Source organism: Triticum dicoccoides, chromosome 1B (assembly GCF_002162155.2).
Source record: "Triticum dicoccoides isolate Atlit2015 ecotype Zavitan chromosome 1B, WEW_v2.0, whole genome shotgun sequence".
Lineage (NCBI taxonomy): Eukaryota > Viridiplantae > Streptophyta > Magnoliopsida > Poales > Poaceae > Triticum > Triticum dicoccoides.
Window position 1 is genome coordinate 124,988,667 of NC_041381.1, and position 21,662 is coordinate 125,010,328.

General features: G+C 44.8%; 1 protein-coding gene and 1 pseudogene across 2 annotated transcripts; both read right to left on the minus strand.

Moving 5' to 3' along the window:
- Window positions 1–396: 396 nt before the first annotated feature.
- LOC119322887 (calmodulin-interacting protein 111-like) lies at window positions 397–9,373 on the minus strand. 2 transcript variants are annotated; one of them, XM_037596435.1, is made up of 14 exons: window positions 9,111–9,373; window positions 7,787–7,862; window positions 7,627–7,676; window positions 7,175–7,497; window positions 6,626–6,787; window positions 5,698–6,533; window positions 5,422–5,611; window positions 4,063–4,270; window positions 3,103–3,560; window positions 2,275–2,701; window positions 1,500–1,580; window positions 1,186–1,376; window positions 883–1,090; window positions 397–789 (listed from the first exon to the last, which is right to left on the minus strand). In XM_037596435.1, the coding sequence occupies exons 4-13, from the start codon at window positions 7,466–7,468 to the stop codon at window positions 920–922; spliced, it is 3,018 nt and encodes a 1,005-aa protein (XP_037452332.1). In that variant the 5' UTR covers window positions 7,469–7,497; window positions 7,627–7,676; window positions 7,787–7,862; window positions 9,111–9,373; the 3' UTR covers window positions 397–789; window positions 883–919. The 2 variants fall into 2 exon arrangements, with proteins under 2 accessions (XP_037452332.1, XP_037452325.1); XM_037596428.1 differs by having other exon boundaries at window positions 7,175–7,509.
- A 3,875-nt stretch (window positions 9,374–13,248) lies between these two features.
- Window positions 13,249–20,197, minus strand: LOC119350225 (annotated as a pseudogene).
- Between the last annotated feature and the right edge of the window lie 1,465 nt (window positions 20,198–21,662).

The window sequence follows — 21,662 nt, forward strand, 5'->3', positions numbered from 1 at the left end:
TCGACGAGGCCCTCTTTGGAATGGTGTGTGTGGGATTTCTTATGTGTGCCACTCAACAGTTGTGATGGTTTTTGCCCGGTTCTTCATAATAACTGGGCAATCTGGTTTGCGCAAATTTTTTCTTGTTGATGAACGCAGAAATTCTATCATTTCAAAAAAATAATAATTCAACAACACTTCCAATTCTCGAACAAAACAGGAATTTGGCCGGCTTCATGATGGCCGTCGCCGCCAGAGAGCGCCAGCACTAATCAAGATTGAGGGGGCGCTTGCGGCTGTGAGACGCGGAGCCGGCTGCGTCCATGGCCGGAGTGGCGGGAGACGAGTAAGGGAGTGGGGATGTTGCAAGCCTGACAGGCGTCAGGCAAACTGGTTCGGGCTTTTCACCTCGCAATCTTGTTTTCACGGGCTCTCCAGCTGGGATTCCAAACTCTCCGCGCCAAAGTTTCGCGTGCGCAAGATTCCTCAATGCCATTACTGGCAGTCAAGATGTGCACGCGTTCCTCGGTCTCTACAACAAATAATTCTACACACTCCACGGGTACATGAGTAGCAAAAAAATTGCACCAGGCAATTGTGTTCAGTAATCAGTATCCTCTCTCTTTCAAGAGCCACCACTACAAAATAGTACTACTAGATGGAACCATTGGACATCCAAGGAAAAAGATGCAACTCTTGACTTGCACTACCAGCCTCTACCAGAACCAAAAAGTATTCCAGCTGCAGGAAATGCTGGAGAGGATCATAATACTGCGACTGTCGACATAAATTCCTTTTTCCTTTCGTTTTCTGGTATTAGCGGAACAGATAAAGTACAAACAACATGTTAGGACCAAATGATGAGTGATCAAGGTAATAAGGAGGAGATAAGGAATGGCTTACAGTGAACTGCTCTCCTCTATGTACAGATATAGGGATACTAAATGGCAGTTTCGGTATGTATTCCCGTCGTTGTTGCTTTATCTGTGTCATCAACGAGTCGGCGGAACCGCGCCGCAAGTTCTTGGTAAAACTGCATATCTGACGGATTTACTCGGTCGATTGCCGACTTGAAGTGTACAATTGCTACTTCTGGGATGTCAAAGTTTTCCTGGTGAAAATCCAAATAGTTTGTCAGCAAGCTCCTAGTGAAGAAAACACATCTAGTCCTTGTATACCAGAATGGGCAAAGGGCAGGTAGCATACATCAAGAGCAGCTACGGCGGCTTCCCTGCAGACGAGCTTTATGTCGGCGCCGGTGTAGCCTTCTGTGAGTCTAGCAAGTTCGTTTAGATTGACGTCATGACTGCAAGGAATGCTGCGTGTATGAATCCGGAAAATATCCTCACGGTCAGCTTCATCTGGTGGTTGAACATCAAGCAGTCTGTCGAAACGACCTAGTGCATATATCATTCATGAAGTTAAAACCAACAAAAGATAGAAAGCATTGCATGTGTAACCCAACAAGGAACATAGACCATAAAATGCATGTGCATCTATGTGTAGTTAAGACAGATGACCTGGTCTCAGAAGTGCAATATCAATTTTGTCAGGACGATTCGTAGCTGCAATAACAGTGACGCCAATCTTCTGGTCCAAGCCTGTTGCAATCATAGTAATTAGGCCTTGTACAATGGGAGGTGCTTAGAGAAATAAACCAGGCTTTTCTTAAGCACCGGTGCTTATTTGTACAGGATAGACGCTTACTAAGCGTCTCTCCTGTAGAAATAGGCACCGGTGTTTCAGAAAAACCCGGTTAATTTTTCTAAGCATCTCTCTAAGCACCTCCCATTGTACAAGGCCTTACGGATGATCAAAACCTAACTGGCAAAGATATGTAACATGAGTCTAGATCGTAGGTTATCAGCATGTCCAACTAAGAATGAAAAGACAAGCAAATAGCACAGAGCCCAGTAACTAATAAGACAGTAAGATACCGGGGCCTCAATTTTGACTAGTAATTGTCCATTTTAAAGAATGTAACCTAGGTTTATTACATAAGATTATTCGGTTCATTGTATCAAGAAAGAACATGTGTGGAATCAATCAGTAGAACCTAAAGAAATAGTAGAAACGTCATATCTGATCTAATTTACATGCTTGACTGCTTGGTTTATGTAGCCATCAATTTAATCAATGACAGCCTATAACAGAAGAGTAACCCACTTTCCAGTATGTAACTACTTAATAAGAAATCAATGATTTGATCAAATAAAGACTGAGGTAACAAGTGACCAGTTGCTGGACTACCATCATGGACCAACCAACAGTCCCTAAGGAAGTACTAAGGCTTACCATCCATTTCCTGTAGCAACTGACTGAGTACCCTATCAGCAACAGATATGCCATTACTTCCATGGCCACGAGTTACTGCAAGCCCATCTATTTCATCAAAAAATAATATTGCAGGCGCATTATCCTTAGCCTTCGCAAATAATGATCTTACTGCCTTTTCAGAGTCACCAACCCATTTGCTGAAAAGCTCAGGACCCTTAACTGCAAGGAAATTCATTTTTGCTTCAGAAGCTACAGCGCGAGCCATCAATGTCTTACTGCAACCTGGTGGTCCAATCATTAGCAATCCTCTAGGAGGGCGGATCCCTAAGCGTTCAAACGCGTCTGGGCATTTCTGTGGCAACTGGATGGCTTCAATTAACTGCTTCTTGATCCTGGCTTGACCACCAACATCTTCCCATCGTACCTTCGGAAGCTCTAGCATTACCTGTACAGGAAATGATGGAAGCATTAACATTGTGCTACGTTCTGCAGAGCACACACATATTTTACTGATGTTGGTGTTTATTTCCCATAAGATAATAACACACCAGGGTGCATCTTAACCAACCAAATCAAGAACACCTTACATGAAACTGAATGTTATACCAGAATCTCATATCAATTGTTCTGAAATGTGCAACTTTTAGTTTAGTTTTCACTGCTCGTCAGTTGGAGTCCATGATGCAGATATTGACACAAACAGATGAAAAGAAAGAAAAAAAGCAAGAGAGAAGAAATGATGCTTACAAGATAAGAACTATTATGAAAGAAATTACAGCAAGTAATAAGAGAAGAAATCTGAGAAAGAAACACTAAATGAACATATAAGGTGGGTAAAAATGATACCTCGCGCATTGCACTTGGTCTAACTTTCATTTTAGCTTGTTCAAAGTCATCTTTAATCACCAACAATAACAAGTCATCTTTCTTATCATCCAGCTCGCTACTTTCTATGATATCGCCTCTATTGGTCCAGCAATGATCCTCCATTGACACGGTTAACTTTGAGAGAGATGATGATAATGAACTTATTTCATAACCCAAAAGACCATCAATTTCTTGAATATTAGTCTTTTCTGCATTTGTGTCACGATCACCAAGTAGTTGGGTTGAACTTTCTTTTACACTGATATAACGGCGAAGAGCACTCAATGCAGCCTCATTGCATAGTGCAGCTAGATCAGCACCCACGAATCCATGAGTGGCAAAAGCAAGAGACTCAACTTCCTCACTAGTGAGAGAGTGGTGAACTCCACTTAGAAGGTGGTGAAGTATGTCCAGCCTCTGTCCTGGAGATGGTACTCCTGCAAGTGAATCAACAACTGATCAACTTTGACTTGCTCAACAATTTATCAACTGGACAACCCTATTATTTCAAAATTAGGCTTATCATCGGTGATAGTCAGCTTGCATTTGACGCTATCTGTAAGCAGTCAACCTCAGTTTACCCGAAGTTCTGAAAACAGCTAGTACTAAAGTGATGCGGATAACAGTATATGGGGCATGATGTCTCTTTAAGTACCACAAAGTACTTAAAATGCAAGATAACAAATTGTCTATTTTTCGCCAGGGGAGGAGGGGGGGATTAATCAGTCGCCTACTATTATTTGTGGATACCACCCTAAATGGATGATGTTACCAGCAAAAGGAATCCTACATGTATTCGGCACATATACTAGTATTGGTTTTAGTTGGACACAATACCTTTTGTTAGGGGATGATTGCACACAATACCTTAAAAAAGAACAGCACTGACCTAGAATAGATATAGAACTGTGGTACATGAAAAACATCAGAGATCTCTACCTATTTCAATTTCTTGATCGAATCTTCCTGGTCGTAGTAATGCACGATCAATACTTTCAAGACGATTTGTAGCAGCAATCAAGATAACACGATCATTACGGCCAATCTCATCCATTAGTTTTAACAGAGTGGCCACCATTCTAAGAGACAACTCCTCGCCTCCATCCTTCCTGGCTGGAGCAATCGCATCCAATTCATCAATAAATATCTAATATCAATGAAGATACATATTATCAATCCTCAATATTGTTATTAATTAAGACATTACATACTTCCTCATTGTAATATAGAGAAACCATTGGTAATTAAATAATTCAATTCATAAACATCAATAATCATATTGCTAATCATTCATAAGTCCTCATCGAAGTATAGAGAAACCATTTGTAATTAAATACTTCATTCAATCCATAAACATTGATAACAGGAGCTATTACTAAATTTGATCACTAATAACTCAAGAGATAATGGATGATAACACCTAGCTTACACAAAATCTAGTTCATAAGATATACTCCCTCCGTTTTTATTTACTCCGCATATTAGCTTTGGTCAAAGTCAAACTTTCTAAACTTTGATAAAGTTTTTAGACAAAAATATTAACATATACAATAACAAATCAATCACATTAGATTCATTGTTGAATACACTTTCACATCGTATAGATTTGCTATTGTAAATGTTCATACTTTTTTCTATAAGGTTGGTCAAAGTTTATGAAGTTTGACTTCAGTCAAACCTAATATGCAGAGTAAATAAAAACGGAGGGAGTATTTGTTTTTTATCTTCTTCAATTTTTGTATCTTCTTCAATTGCAGTAACAGTGTTAAATTGATTTTAAAATGGTAGTAACTTCCTATGTTTTTAAAGCGTCCCTAAGGCGACGCCTAGGCGACGCCTAGGCGTCGAAGCGCTCCCCCTCCGCTTTGGAAAATCGACCGCTTTGGGCGCCTAGGCGTCCAAAGCGCCCGCCTAGGCGTCGCCTAGGCGCCAAAGCGCCCCCCCTCCCTAAGGCGGTAAGGCGTCGCCTTAAAAACATAGGTAACTTCTAACTTCACTTAAAATGTTAAAAAAAATGGTGTAAAGGATGAGGTTCCTCTAAAAGATGGATGACCAATGTTTTCATCTAGAATACTAAGGGTAACCATCTGAGGATAGGAATCATTTTAACTCAGGTTCTAGAAGTCATGAACAAAAAGATTGCTCATTTTTCTATCCCACATGATACAGGGTGAGGGAGAAAAGGTTAAGAAATTGTGACATTAGCTTCCTAAAAAGGTACTAGTAGACTAAGAATATTTCAAAGTGCTGTTGACATGACAATGAAAAGAAGTGGTTGGCATTAGAAGAAAATCTAACCATAGCAGGTGCAGCTTGCTTAGCTGAAGTGAAAACATCATACAATGTTTGTTCACTTTCACCGTGATACTGACTAATGATCTCTGGTCCATTGATTGTAAAAAGATTGGCTCCCAGATCATAGGCACATGAAGAAGCAAGAGAGGTTTTCCCTGTTCCAGGTGGACCATAAAGAAGAAGACCTTTATACCTGAAATGAAACAAAATAGTATATTGTTAACTAACAAATAAATGTGTTTGCAATCTAGGGGGAGGGGGGACAAGTTCACACTATACCTTGGTAAATCATGCAAACCATTCCTTGGCAGACCAATTTGGTCTGCCAGCGAAAACGAAATCATTTCTTTTACTTTTGCTGACACTTCAGATAACCCACCAAGCCTTTGATCATGATTGGCATCTTCACTTCCTGTATCAGCACAGATGGAATATTCTGGTGGGAACCCTAGCTTATCTGACCCAAACTCCTTTGAAGATGACAAATCAGAAAGGTGCACTTTTGTGGTTCTCTCGACAAGGAACAAAGCAGGGGTTTCAACCAATTTACCAGAGACATCTGCATTAGACATTGAATTTCTTTTCTCATGCACTACATCCAGGGCAGAACCATCTGTTTCTGCTCGCAAAACTACGAACATAGATACTTTCCCGCACATTGAGAGAGGGACATAGTTTCCTTTCAGTAAGTGCCTACCATCAAGCCACCGTGATGCAGAAGTCTGCAGCAAGTCATTTATTTTATCATCTGCTAATGCTGATTTTGCAGTGGCTGGATCCAAGCACAATGAAAAGCCACTGTTAGATGCACCATCATGGGATTCATTTCTGCATGGAGGAGTTGAAGGAATCCTTTTAGGTGACTCCATAACCATCACATTTCTTACAGGAAGGCAATCAGACTCCGACTTATTATGACTGGAGGGTACAACTTTCGTTGGAACTAGACTGAGATAAAGATCGCTGCATTTTATCACACGCAAAAACTCGCCAGAATCAGCTCGCTTTGGGGCTTGGGATGTATATAGGGGGCTAATTAGCAAAGAACGACCTACTACAGGGTATCCCAGTGTGCAGGCAAGATCCCAAGAGAGCTTGATGCCATTCTTTTGAACCTGATAAGAGTGACCATCCAATCAGAAACTTTTACAGTTTGGCATTCGCGGCATTTATACACCAAGAGAAGAAAGATAACAAAGGCACATACCTCACGTGAAGGGAAAACTGTGGCAGTCACAAAGTTCACCCCAGCTTCATTAGAGATGAGATCATTGTCCACATCAAGATTAAAGAATCTGTTGCACTCCTCAAATAAACTATCAAGTGGGAAGCCATCTAAACTGTTACTACTTGAAGAAATGAGTGACACCTAAGAACAAGGAGACGAAGCTCAGATGACTTGAACAAAACAACACATAGACACTGGTAAGCTGAAGTTTTATCTTTATTGGAAAATCCATGGGAAGCTCGAATGTCAGTTCTACAACCAGGGTACCGCAATCCACTGTATGTGTTAATCTTATTTTCAGCAAGCTGTAAATATGACTCTTTGCGGCCGTATTGAAAAACAGTGTGGATCAATCAACGTATATTCAATTGACCAGATGTTACGCCAGTAGAGCAAAAGATACATCTACAGTCAAAGGTGGGCACACAATCGAAACTGTAATAAGCAATAATTGATGCTACATGGAGCATGGGTTGCATTGAAAACACAAGTGTAGTGCTTAGTTAACAAGTTCAGTGAGGAGCATACAAAGACGAGGCACCCAGGCCGTAGCCCGGTGCTGGCCATGGAGGGCTCGGCAAGCCAGAGCCTCCCCTCGCCGCCGCGACTCCCGCCCCTGGAGACCACATCGGAGACGGTGCCGGCGAAACAGCCCACACCTCCGCGGGGTACGAGCGCCGGGTACCGCGCCGCCGCCGCTGCAGCGGTGGACGAGAGGTCCAGGATGCAGTCGCCGGTGTCTTCACGGGCGCGAGAGGGAGGGGTACGAGGTGACGGCTGCGGGGATGCCGACGGCTTCTTCTTCTTGCCCTTCGAAGACATGGCAGCAGTTCCGGCAAGCTTCTGGGAACCTAACACCGATACTGATACATGGATACATAAATTTGCCATTTTGGAAAAGCTTCAATATGGGGATACGTTTTGCTATTCTTTTTAATTCACAAAAAATATATGTATAGAAGCTAGGAACAGCAGATCACCTTCTTGCTTGCTCTCCTGAGCTAAAATGCGCCGATACGTGTATCAGTATCTACAGATACGTAAATTCGTCATTTTCGAAAAGCGCCAATAAAGGGATACGATCTACTATTTTTAAAATTCACAAAAAAATATGTATAGAAGCTAGGAGCAGCAGATTACCTTCTTGTTTGCTCTCCTGAGGATGCCGAAGCAGCTCCAAGCCTCTCCAATTGACAATGTTGGTGCCCTGTTCCAACTGCAAGTTCCAAAGGGATAGAATTAGGGTGTGTTTGATTGAGCTGCGAGTTCTGAGAAAGCAGCCGTGAGCTGCGAGCTGTGAGAAAGCAGCTGTGAAAAGGCTGGAAGTTGTATGGTTGAGACAACAGTGAAATTGTAGATTTGGCATGAATTGTCCGTAATGCCCCTCGGGGCTGAAAGAATGTTTATGTGCTAAGCAGTGACTTTTACATTGTTAGGCATTTCAACAACCATTTTGGAAAGGAAAATTAGACAATTCATGGCTAACATATAGGAAATTCAATGATTATATTGTAGTGTTTCATACTTCATGCGTATAAATATTAATAAAAAAGATATGGACCATACAGAACACATATTGTTCACATAATGATGGCCTTCATCAACATAGCTAACCTATCTTGCTCTCACAAAACACGCATTGGCTATCCTACTACGAATATTGTTCAAGATATCTTCGCTCTCCTCCTCTTGAACGTGATCCGCTTGTGTTGGTGACACCCCCTTTCGTAGCACTGGGAGGTACGCACACATGCAATTCAATACCTTCCTAGCATATATACTGAAACATAAATTAATGTTAACATCAAACCCAGAAAATGAAGCCTTGTGTAACATTGCTAGTGAGGTTGACTAGGTGAAAACCTGAAGAATGATTGACTAGTGTAACAGGAAACACATAATTGTAGGAGAAATTGTTATATTGTAGGAGTATGAATAAACAAGAAAACCAAAAATGAAAGGCTTGCAGCATGGCATAACACGAATGGTGGAACCTGAAGATCAATCAACTAACATGCAAATGGAGAAACAATCACTTTAAACGGTAGTATTTTAGGTCTGACTGTTCAAATCAACAACACAGCGTAATAGTACCACCATATTCCCAATCACAAACAAGATTTGAGACATCAATCATGGCAATAATACCACCAACTAAAATTCAAACTACAATTTGTAAACATTTGCCCCTACAAGCATTATCACAAACACCTATCAAGCAAAATCCTTTCACATGTAAACTTGAACATGCAGTGGAAATATCATGCAGCAAGTACTCATCAAGAAATAGCCATCATTATACTCACAATATCCAATCTACAGCAAGTACTCGTCCAATACAAAAATCAGAAAATCAGAAGAAAAAAAATGAAGAAACAAGGATGCAAGAGGAAGGAGGGAGGGGGAATGAGGGAAGAGAGAGGAAGGAGGGGGAGGGGGGGGCAGACGAAGGAGTGGTGGCTACCTGCCTAAGGACTGGTCTACGGCGTAGCTCCGGTCGGCGGCGTGCTGGGCGGGAGCAGCTGCTCCAGGGAGGGAGGCGCTGCTTGTGGGAGCGGCTGCTCGGCAGAGGGAAGCGCTACTGGGATCCCGTACCGACGGCAGGGCAGCGGAGGCTTCGGCCGGCTTAGTGCGCCGCGGCGGCGGGCCGGCGGCGGCTAGGAACTAGGGAGCGTCAGCTCGTTTGCTTTTCCGTTTCCTCGACTACGATTTTTTTTGGTTGTACTTGACGGAGGAGCACCTAGTCCAGCTTGGCCTCTGCGGGCCCACCTGGCAGCCACGCACGTAGGGCCTTGTCCTTCCCCTCCCCAGCGCACCCCTCGGTGCACTCGTACCGACAGTTGGTCTGGTGCCCCTAGGTGACGGCCAGTACAACATTGCCACGTTGGCGGAGATGCTCTTGAGCATAGAGTTTCATCCGGAGTAAGTCGGAAACACTCTCACCCTCCTAGTACATGAGGACCTTCACCTATAGGCACCACGTGGTCGACATGGCGCGACCATCGATAGAAGCCAGAAACTCTGATGGCCTCACGGTCATTTCTCCCCTGATGATGTCCGACTGGATGTTCCACATGAATGTGTAGTTATTGTTGGCCAGGCAATGGATGTGTGTGTTCTTCTGGACAGCTAAGCTAAGGATCGGGTTAATGGATGGCGGTGCTTGGTAGCGTGGAACAAGATTTGCAGACCGATCGGCTTTGGGGGGCTGGGTGTAAAGAACCTGCAATTACAAGCGCTGGCACTTCGTGTGTGATGGGAGTGGCTCCACAGAACGGACCTGGATAGACCCTGGCAAGGAATTCCTTTGAATGTTACAAGGAGACGAGGCAGGTGTTTGATATCTTGATTAAAATCACGGTGGGAGATGGAGCCATGACCCTATTCTGGCGCGATAGATGGATACATGGCTTCGGGATTGCGGATGTGGCCCCTCTGATTGATAGCCGCGTCCGAGCTAGAACTAAGAATAGGAGGACAGTCTGGGAGGCGTTACAGGATGGACTGTGGACAACGAATGTTGAGGGAGATCTATCGTTCACGGCTCATATCCAACTCATGCAACTCTGTCATGTGATTGCCTCTGTCCAAAGGGATCCGCTGGCTGCTGATAGCTTCACCTGGCCTTGTGATCCATCGGGGAGTTACATGGCGCGATCAGTATATGGCAGACTCAACCAAGGGTTGGGGCGTGTATCGTACGCCTCGTGCATCTGGTGGAGTTGGGCCCCTCTCAAGTGTAAGATACATGTGTGGCTAACGGTGCAACATCGGATTTGGACGTCTGATCGAAGGGCAAGACATGGCCTACATGACCAACCTTCGCAGTGCTACTTGTGTTTACAAGAGGAGGACAACGCCGAGCACGTCCATATCCAATATGTGTACTCAAGGGAGGTGTGGCATAGGTGCTTAGACGACCTCAATCTTCAGGTAATGCGACCTACACAGCAAGACTCCTTAGATTGGTGGCTCTCAGCTCGGGAAAGCTTCCCACGCCGAGAGAAGAGAGGATTTGACGCGTTCATTATCGCGGTAGCTTGGTCGCTCTGGAAACAAAGAAATGCGAGGGTCTTCAATCGGGAGCACCAATTCATGTCAACAGTTCAGCTGCACGATCACATCTTAGACGAGCTCAAGGAGTGGAAGGAGGCAGGTCTCGGAGTAGGTGTTCTTGAGCATTTTGTAAGAGAGTAGACTCTTTGTATCTGTAGGTGTTGTGTGAACTGCGCCCATCTATGTTCGCATAGTATGGGTTGCGTCTTGTACATTGCTTTCTGCCTTCTATAAAAATATGGTACGCCTTTGGCGTACTCTTAAAAAAACTGTTAGCCAGGCCCCACCCAAACTCCAGCATATATGACACTTATGTAGTTGACGTACGCGACGGCTCTAGCATCGTGCACATCCATCGAGCCGCTCGACGAGGTCGACCTGCTCCTTCAAGTGGTTGGAGCTGAGTTTGTCGAGCGGGGTGTGGCGAGGGGGGGCGACATTTCTGGCATGTAGATGTAGCGGATCGATGATGTACAAGGGCGGAAGGATGGCGTGCATGGCATCGAGAACCGGCTGATCAAGGGCGTCAAAATGTGTTCAGAAGGACGTCGTCAAGGAGCGACAACCTTCCAGCCTTGCGCATGACGTTGTTCGACATGAAACCTCACGGGAGACGGTGCAGATCATCGTTGGAAGTCGCCCAGCCATATGTCGTTGCACATGTCGCTCATGTCATCGACCGACGTGTCGAGATACCAATTGTTCCTTAGCTGCTCCTCATTTGCAAAGTTAGGCAAAGGCAAACAGTGAAACAGTAGCCCTAAATGGAGGTTGGGCAAAGGTTATCAACCCGCTCTTCCTCCTTGTTCTTCACTCTTCCTCATCTTTTTCATGTAAAGAGCAATCAATTTCAGTAATTTCTTCTTCCATTGGTACCTGCAAAACATAAATCTCTTCTCAGACGACGAAGACTTTCTTAATATCATTAGTAATATAAGGATTCTTATTGAAATTTTTTGAAGCAATATTTAAGTATAGCAAAGTTTTTAGATTTACAAGGAGCATCATTAGTTTCAAATTTAGGCAAAGAGGCAATTTCATAAGCACCCCTAAAAGCAATAGATTCTTTAGTTTGTTATATATCATAATAATCATATGCATCCTCAATATAAAAAGCCAATGTGTCATTATCATTGTACTCAGATTGGAACCGAGGGTGTTTAGTATCCTTCCTAAAGCAACAAGTTGTATGATCTTGAGCACACAAAGTTCTAGAATAACAGTGCAACCACAGGTTGGTCCGGATGCTTTGTTGAATTTGTTGCGCGTGTGCAATAGGAGTCAGGGTTTTATTTCTGTGCGAGACGAGAAGCGAATGACGCAGCAAGGCACTTCCAACGTTGACAACAATCTCAACTGTGCGGCTTAGACAGGGGGTTGCCCCGGTCGACCGACACAGAGTGCTGGCCCCCATCTTTTTTAACAATCCCCGTGAAGCTTTGTTTAATGGGCGTGTCTAGAACTCAGTCGACTGAGACTTAACGAAGTCTCAGCTGAGTGACGTCGGCGTGGTTTTTTGCTACAAGCCGGCACGACTGGATGTTACAAACGGGGACAAAAAATGTTACGATGGTATTGCAAGCAATAATAATAAATGCGACAACCATTATAAATGAACTGCTATAGCCGTCAATGAAGGATGTTGCAACCGGTGATATGACGTGTCCTACAACCGATGAGGGACGACATGCTCAATAGAGACAGTTTAGTTAAGAGGCAAACTGTTTTTGATCTAACTTGTGTGTTCTGCTCTAAGCTGGAATCTTGCTACCATTTATTTTTTGGCTGTGTTGTTGCTACTGAATTATGGAGATCTATCAATAGGCTAACTGGTTTTGCGGGGGACATCAAGATGATGTCCTTCTCTTCCTGTTGGTCTAGAGGAGATAGATTTGCTGCAATCAATATCATACATGCAGCTGGCCTGTGGGCTATCTGAAAAACTCGCAATAACATGGTTTTTGATGCTATTGTCTAGCCTGGGATGCAGGCTATATGGCGAAAAACTGTGTGGAATCTATCTTCGTGGGAATGCCTACCCTCAGTTCATGCCAGGAACGAGCTGGAAAAATGGTCAAGGGAGCTGGAGCAACTGGCGAGGAGCCCCCCTCTTCTGATGTGGCCAGATCCTGGCTGAAGTGGGACAATGCTCACTGAAGATCTTCTGGTAGCTGGGGAGTAGATGTAAAATGGGGCTCCCCTGTACCTAGGCAACTATGGTGTAAACACAGGTGAACTTTCGTTTATGTAATAGGCCAGCTAGTTTCTGTTTTGTACTTTCCCTTATGGGGCGCATTTCTGCATTACGGCTGAGGCAGTGGGTTTGTTGCTCCTCTATGTGCTACTTTTGTAAGATCTAAACTCTGTGTTTCATTTCCTAATGGAATGGAGCTGGGGCATGTTGCCCTTTTCCTCTAAAAAAATGGATATTGCAACTGGTTGAGAAAAATGTTGCAAACGATGACATAAAATGTTGCATGGTTGACTAATACTTAGTGAAAAATGTTGCAAATGATGACATAAAATGTTGCATGGTTGACTAAGACTTAGTTAAATGACTGATTTTTAGCAGGCGCGTTGTACTTTGCAAGGAGCACGTTACGAATCACCTCGTCTAGGTTGGCCTCTGTGGCCCCACCTGGCAGCGATGCACGCAGGGCCTTCTCCTTCCATTCTGCCCCACGCCGCTTCATCACCCGTCCCTTTTCCCCCACCATCGCCTCGCATATCATAGCCGCCACTTCCGCCCGCTTCACCTCTGATGAGGACATGGCTACCTTGGATAAAACCAAAAATATTGCATACATGCATATTTGTCACGTGATTTCTAGTGCAAACTATTCAATAATCTATTTATGTTATCCAGAACAAAAATACTTCACATACTTTTGTGTTTTGTCTAATTGCAGGTGTATGGGACATTTGTACAATCCACATATGAAGATAAGGGAAAAGTAGAAGTTTAGGTGCTGTTCAAAAAGTCCTCTCACGTCGCTTTTGGGCCAAGAGAAGATAGAGTCCAAGTCTCTCACGTTCTGGATTCAGATTCAGACTGCACAGACATACCTGACTCAAAACGCCAACAACTTTTTCATACGGACTCCGAATTGGGTGATTCTTTTTTGTTAGAAAGTAGATTTCATGCTCTTTCCAACCCAATTGGAATCACCTTAAAATCCGTCCGGAGCGTTGAGTTACGGACAAAACAATCTGATGCTACACCAGAATCCGAGTCAAACTATAAGTCCAAAGGTCTTACGTCACCTCCACTTGGTCCCATTAGCCTTGTACGACCTAGGGTTAGTTTTAGGCTGCCTTGGGACGTCCTCCCACCTCCTTGGCCGCCACCCCTTGCTCCTATATAAGTAGATCCATCTAGTAGCTTTTCCCTTGGGATTTGTTTAGTTAAAAGTTAGCCATTGCAACTTCTTGTACTTCGTTTGTGTCCAACGACCAGACCAAGACCGCTTACGGATCCCCACCTTTATCAGTACTTCATATATATTCCCTATATTCAGATTGCTTTATTATATTCTTGCTTGTTCTTCGATTGCTTGCAGGAATAGACCTTCATGGTCAGGTTGATCGTGCTCCGGCATGGTCAATAACCTCTCGGAGTTGGTTTAGCGATTGCTAAGGCGCAATGTCGTGCACGTTTGTAGTCGGATCGTCAAAGTCATCTCCACCAAATCGATAGTTATCATCTCATCGAAAGATCGGGACACCCCGCCTCTATCAAGTGGTATCAGTTTTCAGGTTGCTCGGTGAGAATTTCTAGTTTTCCTAGATTAGATTTATTTTCTTACCTATTGTCCAAAAAAAAGCCACAAAAAAAGTTAGATCTATTCATCATTTGTCCTAGCCAGTCCAAGCCTTTGCAATTTTCTTTTCATTGTTTGCATTATTGAATTATTGGTTGCATTGTCGTGTCGAGTTGCTGGTCTTAGTGTCTAGTTCCTTTAGAGTTTCGAGTTCTGTTCACATTAGTCACGCCGCCGCTGCATCATTATCCCTTCCGCTGTCCACCATCCCATCCATCAATTTCCACCATGTGCTACAGACTGTTCATTGTCATAATCATAGTTGAGGTCAGTCACATCTTCGCCTGATCCAATCTGCATCTTATCTAGCTTGTCTTGGAAAGAGGGAGAAAAAAAGATAGAAAACAAAGAAAAAAAGGAAATAAGAAAAAGAAAAAGAAAAAAAGTGTGAGAAAAAAAAAGTGAGAAGAAAAAAATTCAGATCTATCTAGAATCAATCCCGTACCTGAATTCGGATTGGAATCTATTTTGCACACTGTTCAGTAAAACAGGTGTGTCTTCCTCATACGAAGTCCGTTTTGGCTCCGTGAGTACTCAAAATAAAGCTAGCGACAAGCCGTATCTAAATAGTTACAGAAGCTAGTTCAATATTTGACACCTCAAAATCGTCTTCTAAATGGGTCTTTTTGCCCTCCGAAGTTCGTGAACACAGCTTGTTCCAATTTTTCAGGCCAGTTTTAGAATTCTTTGACTCCTCATATCAATTCGGAATTGAGTGATTTTTTTTGCATTGGAAAACTTGAGTTAGTAGCATTCTTTGAAAATTTACCAAAAAATTGGCTCAAACTTTTCAAGAGGAAAGTTGGAGAGAGTTGTTGTATATCCTGCTTGGCAGTTGTTTTTCATTATTATCTTCACTGCCGTTGTGATCTACACTTATATCTTGCTGTCCAGAGCTACTTAGTATCCTTCATTGATGTTAGTTGTGCTACGTCGTGACCTCATTAGTGTTCTAGGCTCGCGTCTCTAGTCTGGTCTAGCCTAGGACCAGCACAGTACCGTCGTTGAGCGTTTATTCAACATTGCATCTTTGAATTAATTATTGCTACTTTTTTTTGCTACCATATATAGCCAACCCAGCTCCACATATTTCTACACCGTGTATACATATGTTCACCTGGCAATCGCTTTACACAATCTTCAGAGTTACTTGACACTGCTGGTTGCCTGTCACCACCTGCCGCATGGTAAGAACTTGTAAGATATTGATATTTGCTTTACTGTGAGCACTTTACAACCACACTCTAGTAGTTCATAGGAACATTATTCTCGAATTTTGTTTCTTGTTTCTGTTGGAAATATGCCCTAGAGGCAATAATAAATTAGTTATTATTATTATATTTCCTTGTTCATGATAATCGTTTATTATCCATGCTATAATTGTATTGATAGGAAACTCATATACATGTGTGGGTACATAGACAACACCAAGTCCCTAGTAAGCCTCTAGATGACTGGCTCGTTGATCAATAGATGGTTACGGTTTCCTGACCATGGACAATGGATGTCGTTCATAACGGGATCACATCATTAGGAGAATGATGTGATGGACAAGACCCAATCTTAAGCCTAGCACAAAGATCGTGTAGTTCGTATGCTAAAGCTTTTCTAATGTCAAGTATCATTTCCTTAGACCATGATATTGTGCAACTCCCGGATACCGTAGGAATGCTTTGGGTGTACCAAACGTCACAATGTAACTGGGTGGCTATAAAGGTGCACTACAGGTATCTCCGAAAGTGTCTGTTGGGTTGGCACGAATCGAGACTGGGATTTGTCACTCCGGTTGACGGAAAGGTATCTCTGGGCCCACTCGGTAGGACATCATCATAATGTGCACAATGTGACCAAGGGGTTGATCACGGGATGATGTGTTACGGAATGAGTAAAGAGACTTGCCGGTAACGAGATTGAACAAGGTATCGGCATACCGACGATCGAATCTCGGGCAAGTACAATACCGCTAGACAAAGGGAATTGTATACGGGATTGCTTGAATCCTAGACATCGTGGTTCATCCGATGAGATCATCGTGGAACATGTGGGAGCCAACATGGGTATCCAGATCCCGCTGTTGGTTATTGGCCAGAGAGCTGTCTCGGTCATGTCTGCATGATTCCCGAACCCGTAGGGTCTACACACTTAAGGTTCGGTGACGCTAGAGTTGTTATGGGAATTGGTGTGCAGTTACCGAATGTTGTTCGGAGTCCCGGATGAGATCCCGGACGTCACGAGGAGTTCCAGAATGGTCCGGAGGTAAATATTTATATATGGGAACTCCTATTTTGGCCACCGGAAAATGTTCGGGATTTTTCGGTATTGTACCGGGAAGGTTCTAGAAGGTTCCGGAGTGGGGCCCACCTGCATGGGGGATCCCACATAAACATGGGTAGTGGGGGCAAGGCCCCACACCCCTGGTCAAGGCGCACCAAGATCCCCTCTTAGAAGGAATAAGATCATATCCCGAAGGGATAAGATCAAGATCCCTAAAAAGGGGGGATAACAATCGGTGGGTTAGGAAATGATGGGATTTCTTTCCTCCCACCTTTGCCAACGCCCCAATGGACTTGGAGGGCAAGAAACCAGCCCCCTCCACCCCTATATATAGTGGGGAGGCGCATGGGAGCTTCACCCTTGCCCCTGGAGCAGCCCTCTCCCTCCCCAACACCTCCTCCTCTGTACTAGTGCTTGGCGAAACCCTGCCGGAGAACTGCAAGCTCCACCACCACGCCGTCGTGCTGCCGGAGTTCTCCCTCAATTTCTCCTCTCCCCTTGCTGGATCAAGAAGGAGGAGACGTCCCCGGGCTGTACGTGTGTTGAACGCGGAGGTGCCGTCCGTTCGGCACTAGGATCTCCGGTGATTTGGATCACGATGAGTACGACTCCTTCAACCCCGTTCTCTTGAACGCTTCCGCTTAGCGATCTACAAGGGTATGTAGATGCACTCCCCTCTCTCTCGTTGCTATTTTCTCCATAGATAGATCTTGGTGACTCGTAGAAATTTTTTGAATTTCTGCTACGTTGAGTTACCTGGTGGTTTGAGCACATCATCTATTTTAGAGAATCTTGATACTGTCATGAATGCGTCATGTGATCAAACAACTGAAATACCAACAATTTTGAGTGCGCCCATTGAATTAACCGTTGATGTCAAAGAACCATGTGAATCAGGAAATAATTCAGATTTGGATCAAATACATTTTAAAATAATTGTGCCAATGTTTAATCATTTTGATATGACCTCTAATCTTGGTGATCATTCTGTGTCAAATGAATTATTGCATGTTTTCTTATTTAAGCATGTTGTAGCATGTAAATTTGATGCACATAAGGTTTATTCACCAATGCTGGGATGGTTTAATGATGAATATTGCCAATCTTTTGATATGAATAAGAGCTTCACTTATATGTGCAAATTGAGTTGCAATATTTTCATGCATTCTACTTATGATAATATTTTGGCTTTATATTTTATAATCTATGAAGGTTCCTCATATATACATGTGTCATATGTGCAACAATCAAGGAAAATAAAAATAGATGACGTATACATATACATATGTACACCTTGTTTGTTTTGTTAGCCACATTTCAGATTAAGCAACGCCGAGGACGGCTTTGTTTTCAAGAAGGGGAGGATGATGGGGACATGACTACCTTGGATAAAACCAAAAATATTGCATACATGCATATTTGTCAGGTGATTTCTAGTGCAAACTATTCAATAATCTATTTATGTTATCCAGAACAAAAATACTTCACACACTTTTGTCTTTCATCTAATTACAGGTGTATGGGACATTTGTACAATCCACATATGAAGATAAGGAAAAAGAAGAAGTTTAGGTGTTGTTCAAAAAGTCCTCTCATGTCGCTTTTGGGCGAAGAGAAGATAGAGTCCAAGTCTCTCACGTTCTGGATTCAGATTCGGACTGCACAGACATACCTGACTCAAAACGCCAACAACTTTTTCATACGGACTCCGAATTGGGTGATTCTTTTTTTTAGAAAGTAGATTTCATGCTCTTTCCAACCCAATTGGAATCACCTTAAAATCCGTTTGGAGGGTTGAGTTACGGACGAAATAATCTGACGCTGCACCAGAATCCGAGTCAAACTACAAGTCCAAAGGTGTTACGTCACCTCCACTTGGGCCCATTGGCCTTGTACGACCTAGGGTTAGTTTTAGGCTGCCTTGGGACGTCCTCCCACATCCTTGGCCGCCACCCCTTGCTCCTATATAAGTAGATCCATCTAGTAGCTTTTCCCTTGGGATTTGTTTAGTTAAAAGTTAGCCATTGCAACTTCGTGTACTTCATTTGTGTCCAACGACCAGACCAAGACCGCTTATGGATCCCCACCTTTATCAGTACTTCACATATATTCCCTATATTCAGATTGCTTTATTATATTCTTGCTTGTTCTTAGATTGCTTGCAGGAATAGACCTTCGTGGTCAGGTTGATCGTGCTCCGGCGTGGTCAAAAACCTCTCGGAGTTGGTGTAGCGATTGCTAAGGCGCAATGTCGTGCATGTTTGTAGTCGGATTGTCAAAGTCGTCTCCATCAAATCGATATATCATCTCATCGAAAGATCGGGACACCACGCCTCTATCAAACTCGCCGCCGATCTCCACCCCAATCCCCCACTCGGTGCGCTTGTACCGGCAGTTGGTCTGCTGCTCCCCGGCGAACGACCAGCACAGATCGACACGCCGACGGAGATGCTCTCGAACGTGAGTTCCAGCCTGAGTGCGTCAGGAACACCCTCACCGCCTCGTGCCTGAGGACCTTCGCGTGCGGGCACCACGTCGTCAGCATGGCGCGGCCGTGAACCGATGCCAGGAACCCCGGTGGCATCACAGTCGTCTCTCCCCTGACGAGGTCCTACCGGATGTTCCATATAAACGCGTAGCCACTGTCGGCCAGCCCCCACCCAAACTCCAGGAGCTGCTCGTTCGTCATCACGGCGACGCTTCCGTAGTTGACGTACACGACGGCTCCGGCGCCGTGCCCGTCAAGCCACTCGAGGAGGCCGTCCTGCTCCTTCCAGAGGTTGGAGCCGAGGTCGTTGAGCGGGGTGCCGGTAGGGATGACACTGCTGGCTTGGAGATGCAGCGGACCGACGATGTACATGGGAGGGAGGATGGCATGCATGGCGCCGAGAACCGGCTGCTCGAGTGCTCTCTTCAGGTAATGCGACCCACACAGCAAGACTCCTTCTTAGATTGGTGGCTCTCAGCTCGGGAAAGCTTCCCACGCCGAGAGAAGAGAGGATTTGACACGTTCATTATCGCGGTATCTTGGTTGCTCTGGAAACAAAGAAATGCAAGGGTCTTCAATCGGGAGCACCAATTCATGTCAACAGTTTAGCTGCACGATCACATCTTAGACGAGCTCAAGGAGTGGAAGGAGGCAAGTCTTGGAGTAGGTGTTCTTGAGCATTTTGTAAGAGAGTAGACTCTTTGTATCTGTAGGTGTTGTGTGAACTGCGCCCATCTATGTTCACATAGTATGGGTTGCGTCTTGTACATTTCTTTCTGCCTTCTATAAAAATATGGTACGCCTTTGGCGTACTCTCGAAAAAAACTATTGGCCAGGCCCCACCCAAACTCCAACATTGATGACACTTATGTAGTTGATGCACGCGACAGCTCTAGCATCGTGCACATCCATCGAGCCGCTCGACGAGGTCGACCTGCTCCTTCAACTGGTTGGAGCTGAGTTTGTCGAGCGGGGTGTCGCGAGGGGGGGTGAGGGAGTCCTGGATTAGGGGGTGTCCGGATGGCCGGACTATGACCTTTGGCCGGACTCCCGGACTATGAAGATACAAGATTGAAGACTCCGTCCCGTGTCCGGATGGGACTTTCCTTGGCGTGGAAGGCAAGCTTGGCGATACGATATGAAGATCTCCTCCCATTGTAACCGACTCTGTGTAACCCTAGCCCTCTCCGGTGTCTATATAAATCGGAGAGTTTTAGTCCGTAGGACGAACAACAATCATACCATAGGCTAGATTCTAGGGTTTAGCCACTCCGATCTCGTGGTAGATCCACTCTTGTACTACCCATATCATCAATATTAATCAAGGAGGAGTAGGGTTTTACCTCCATCGAGAGGGCCCGAACCTGGGTAAAAACATCGTGTCCCTTGTCTCCTGTTACCATCCGCCTAGACGCATAGTTCGGGACCCGCTACCCGAGATCCGCCGGTTTTGACACCGACATTGGTGCTTTCATTGAGAGTTCCTCTGTGTCGTCGCCTTTTAGGCCCGATGGCTTCTTCGCTCGTCAACCGCCACGCGGTCCGGGATGAGACTTTTCTCCCTGGACAGATCTTCGTATTCGACGGCTTCGCACTGCGGGCTGACTCGTTCGGCCATCTGGAGCAGATCGAGAGCTACGCCCCTGGCCACCAGGTCAGGTTTGGAAGCTTGAACTACATGGCCGACATCCGCGGGGACTTGATCTTTGACGGATTCGAGCCACAACCGGGTGCGCCGCACTGCCATGATGGGCATGATTTAGCTCTGTCATCGGACAATGCCCAGAGCGTCGCTCAGGTGTCCGCTCCGACCATTAGCTCGGAGCCCACTACGCCAGTCGGGGACGGACGGTTAGACGCCACCCCGGAAACTGCAATCTCTACGGCAATAGAGTCGGATACCAGCCTAGTCCCTCGCAAGGCCCGTGACTCCGAGGTGCCGGACTCCGATCCGGACTCCGTAAATCCCGCACCTCTCCCGGTTAAGCCCGATTGGGCTCCGGTCATGGAGTTCACCGCCGCGGATGTCTTTCAGCACTCACCTTTCGGCAACATCCTGAATTCGTTAAAGTCTCTCTCTTTGTCAGGAGAGCCTAGGCCGGACTACAGCCAACACGGTTGGGATGCAGACGACGAAGAAATTTTTAGCCCACCCACCACCCACTACGTAGCCATTGTCGACAATTTAACGGACATGCTAGACTTCGACTCCGAAGATACCAACGGTATGAACGCCGATAAAGGAGACGATCAAGAACCAGCACCTATAGGGCTCCGGAAAAACACCTCATCATGCGATGTATACATGGTGGACACACGCAACAGAAGCGACTACGAGGACCAAAAGGATGCGGCCAGAGATCGCTCCCCCGAGAAA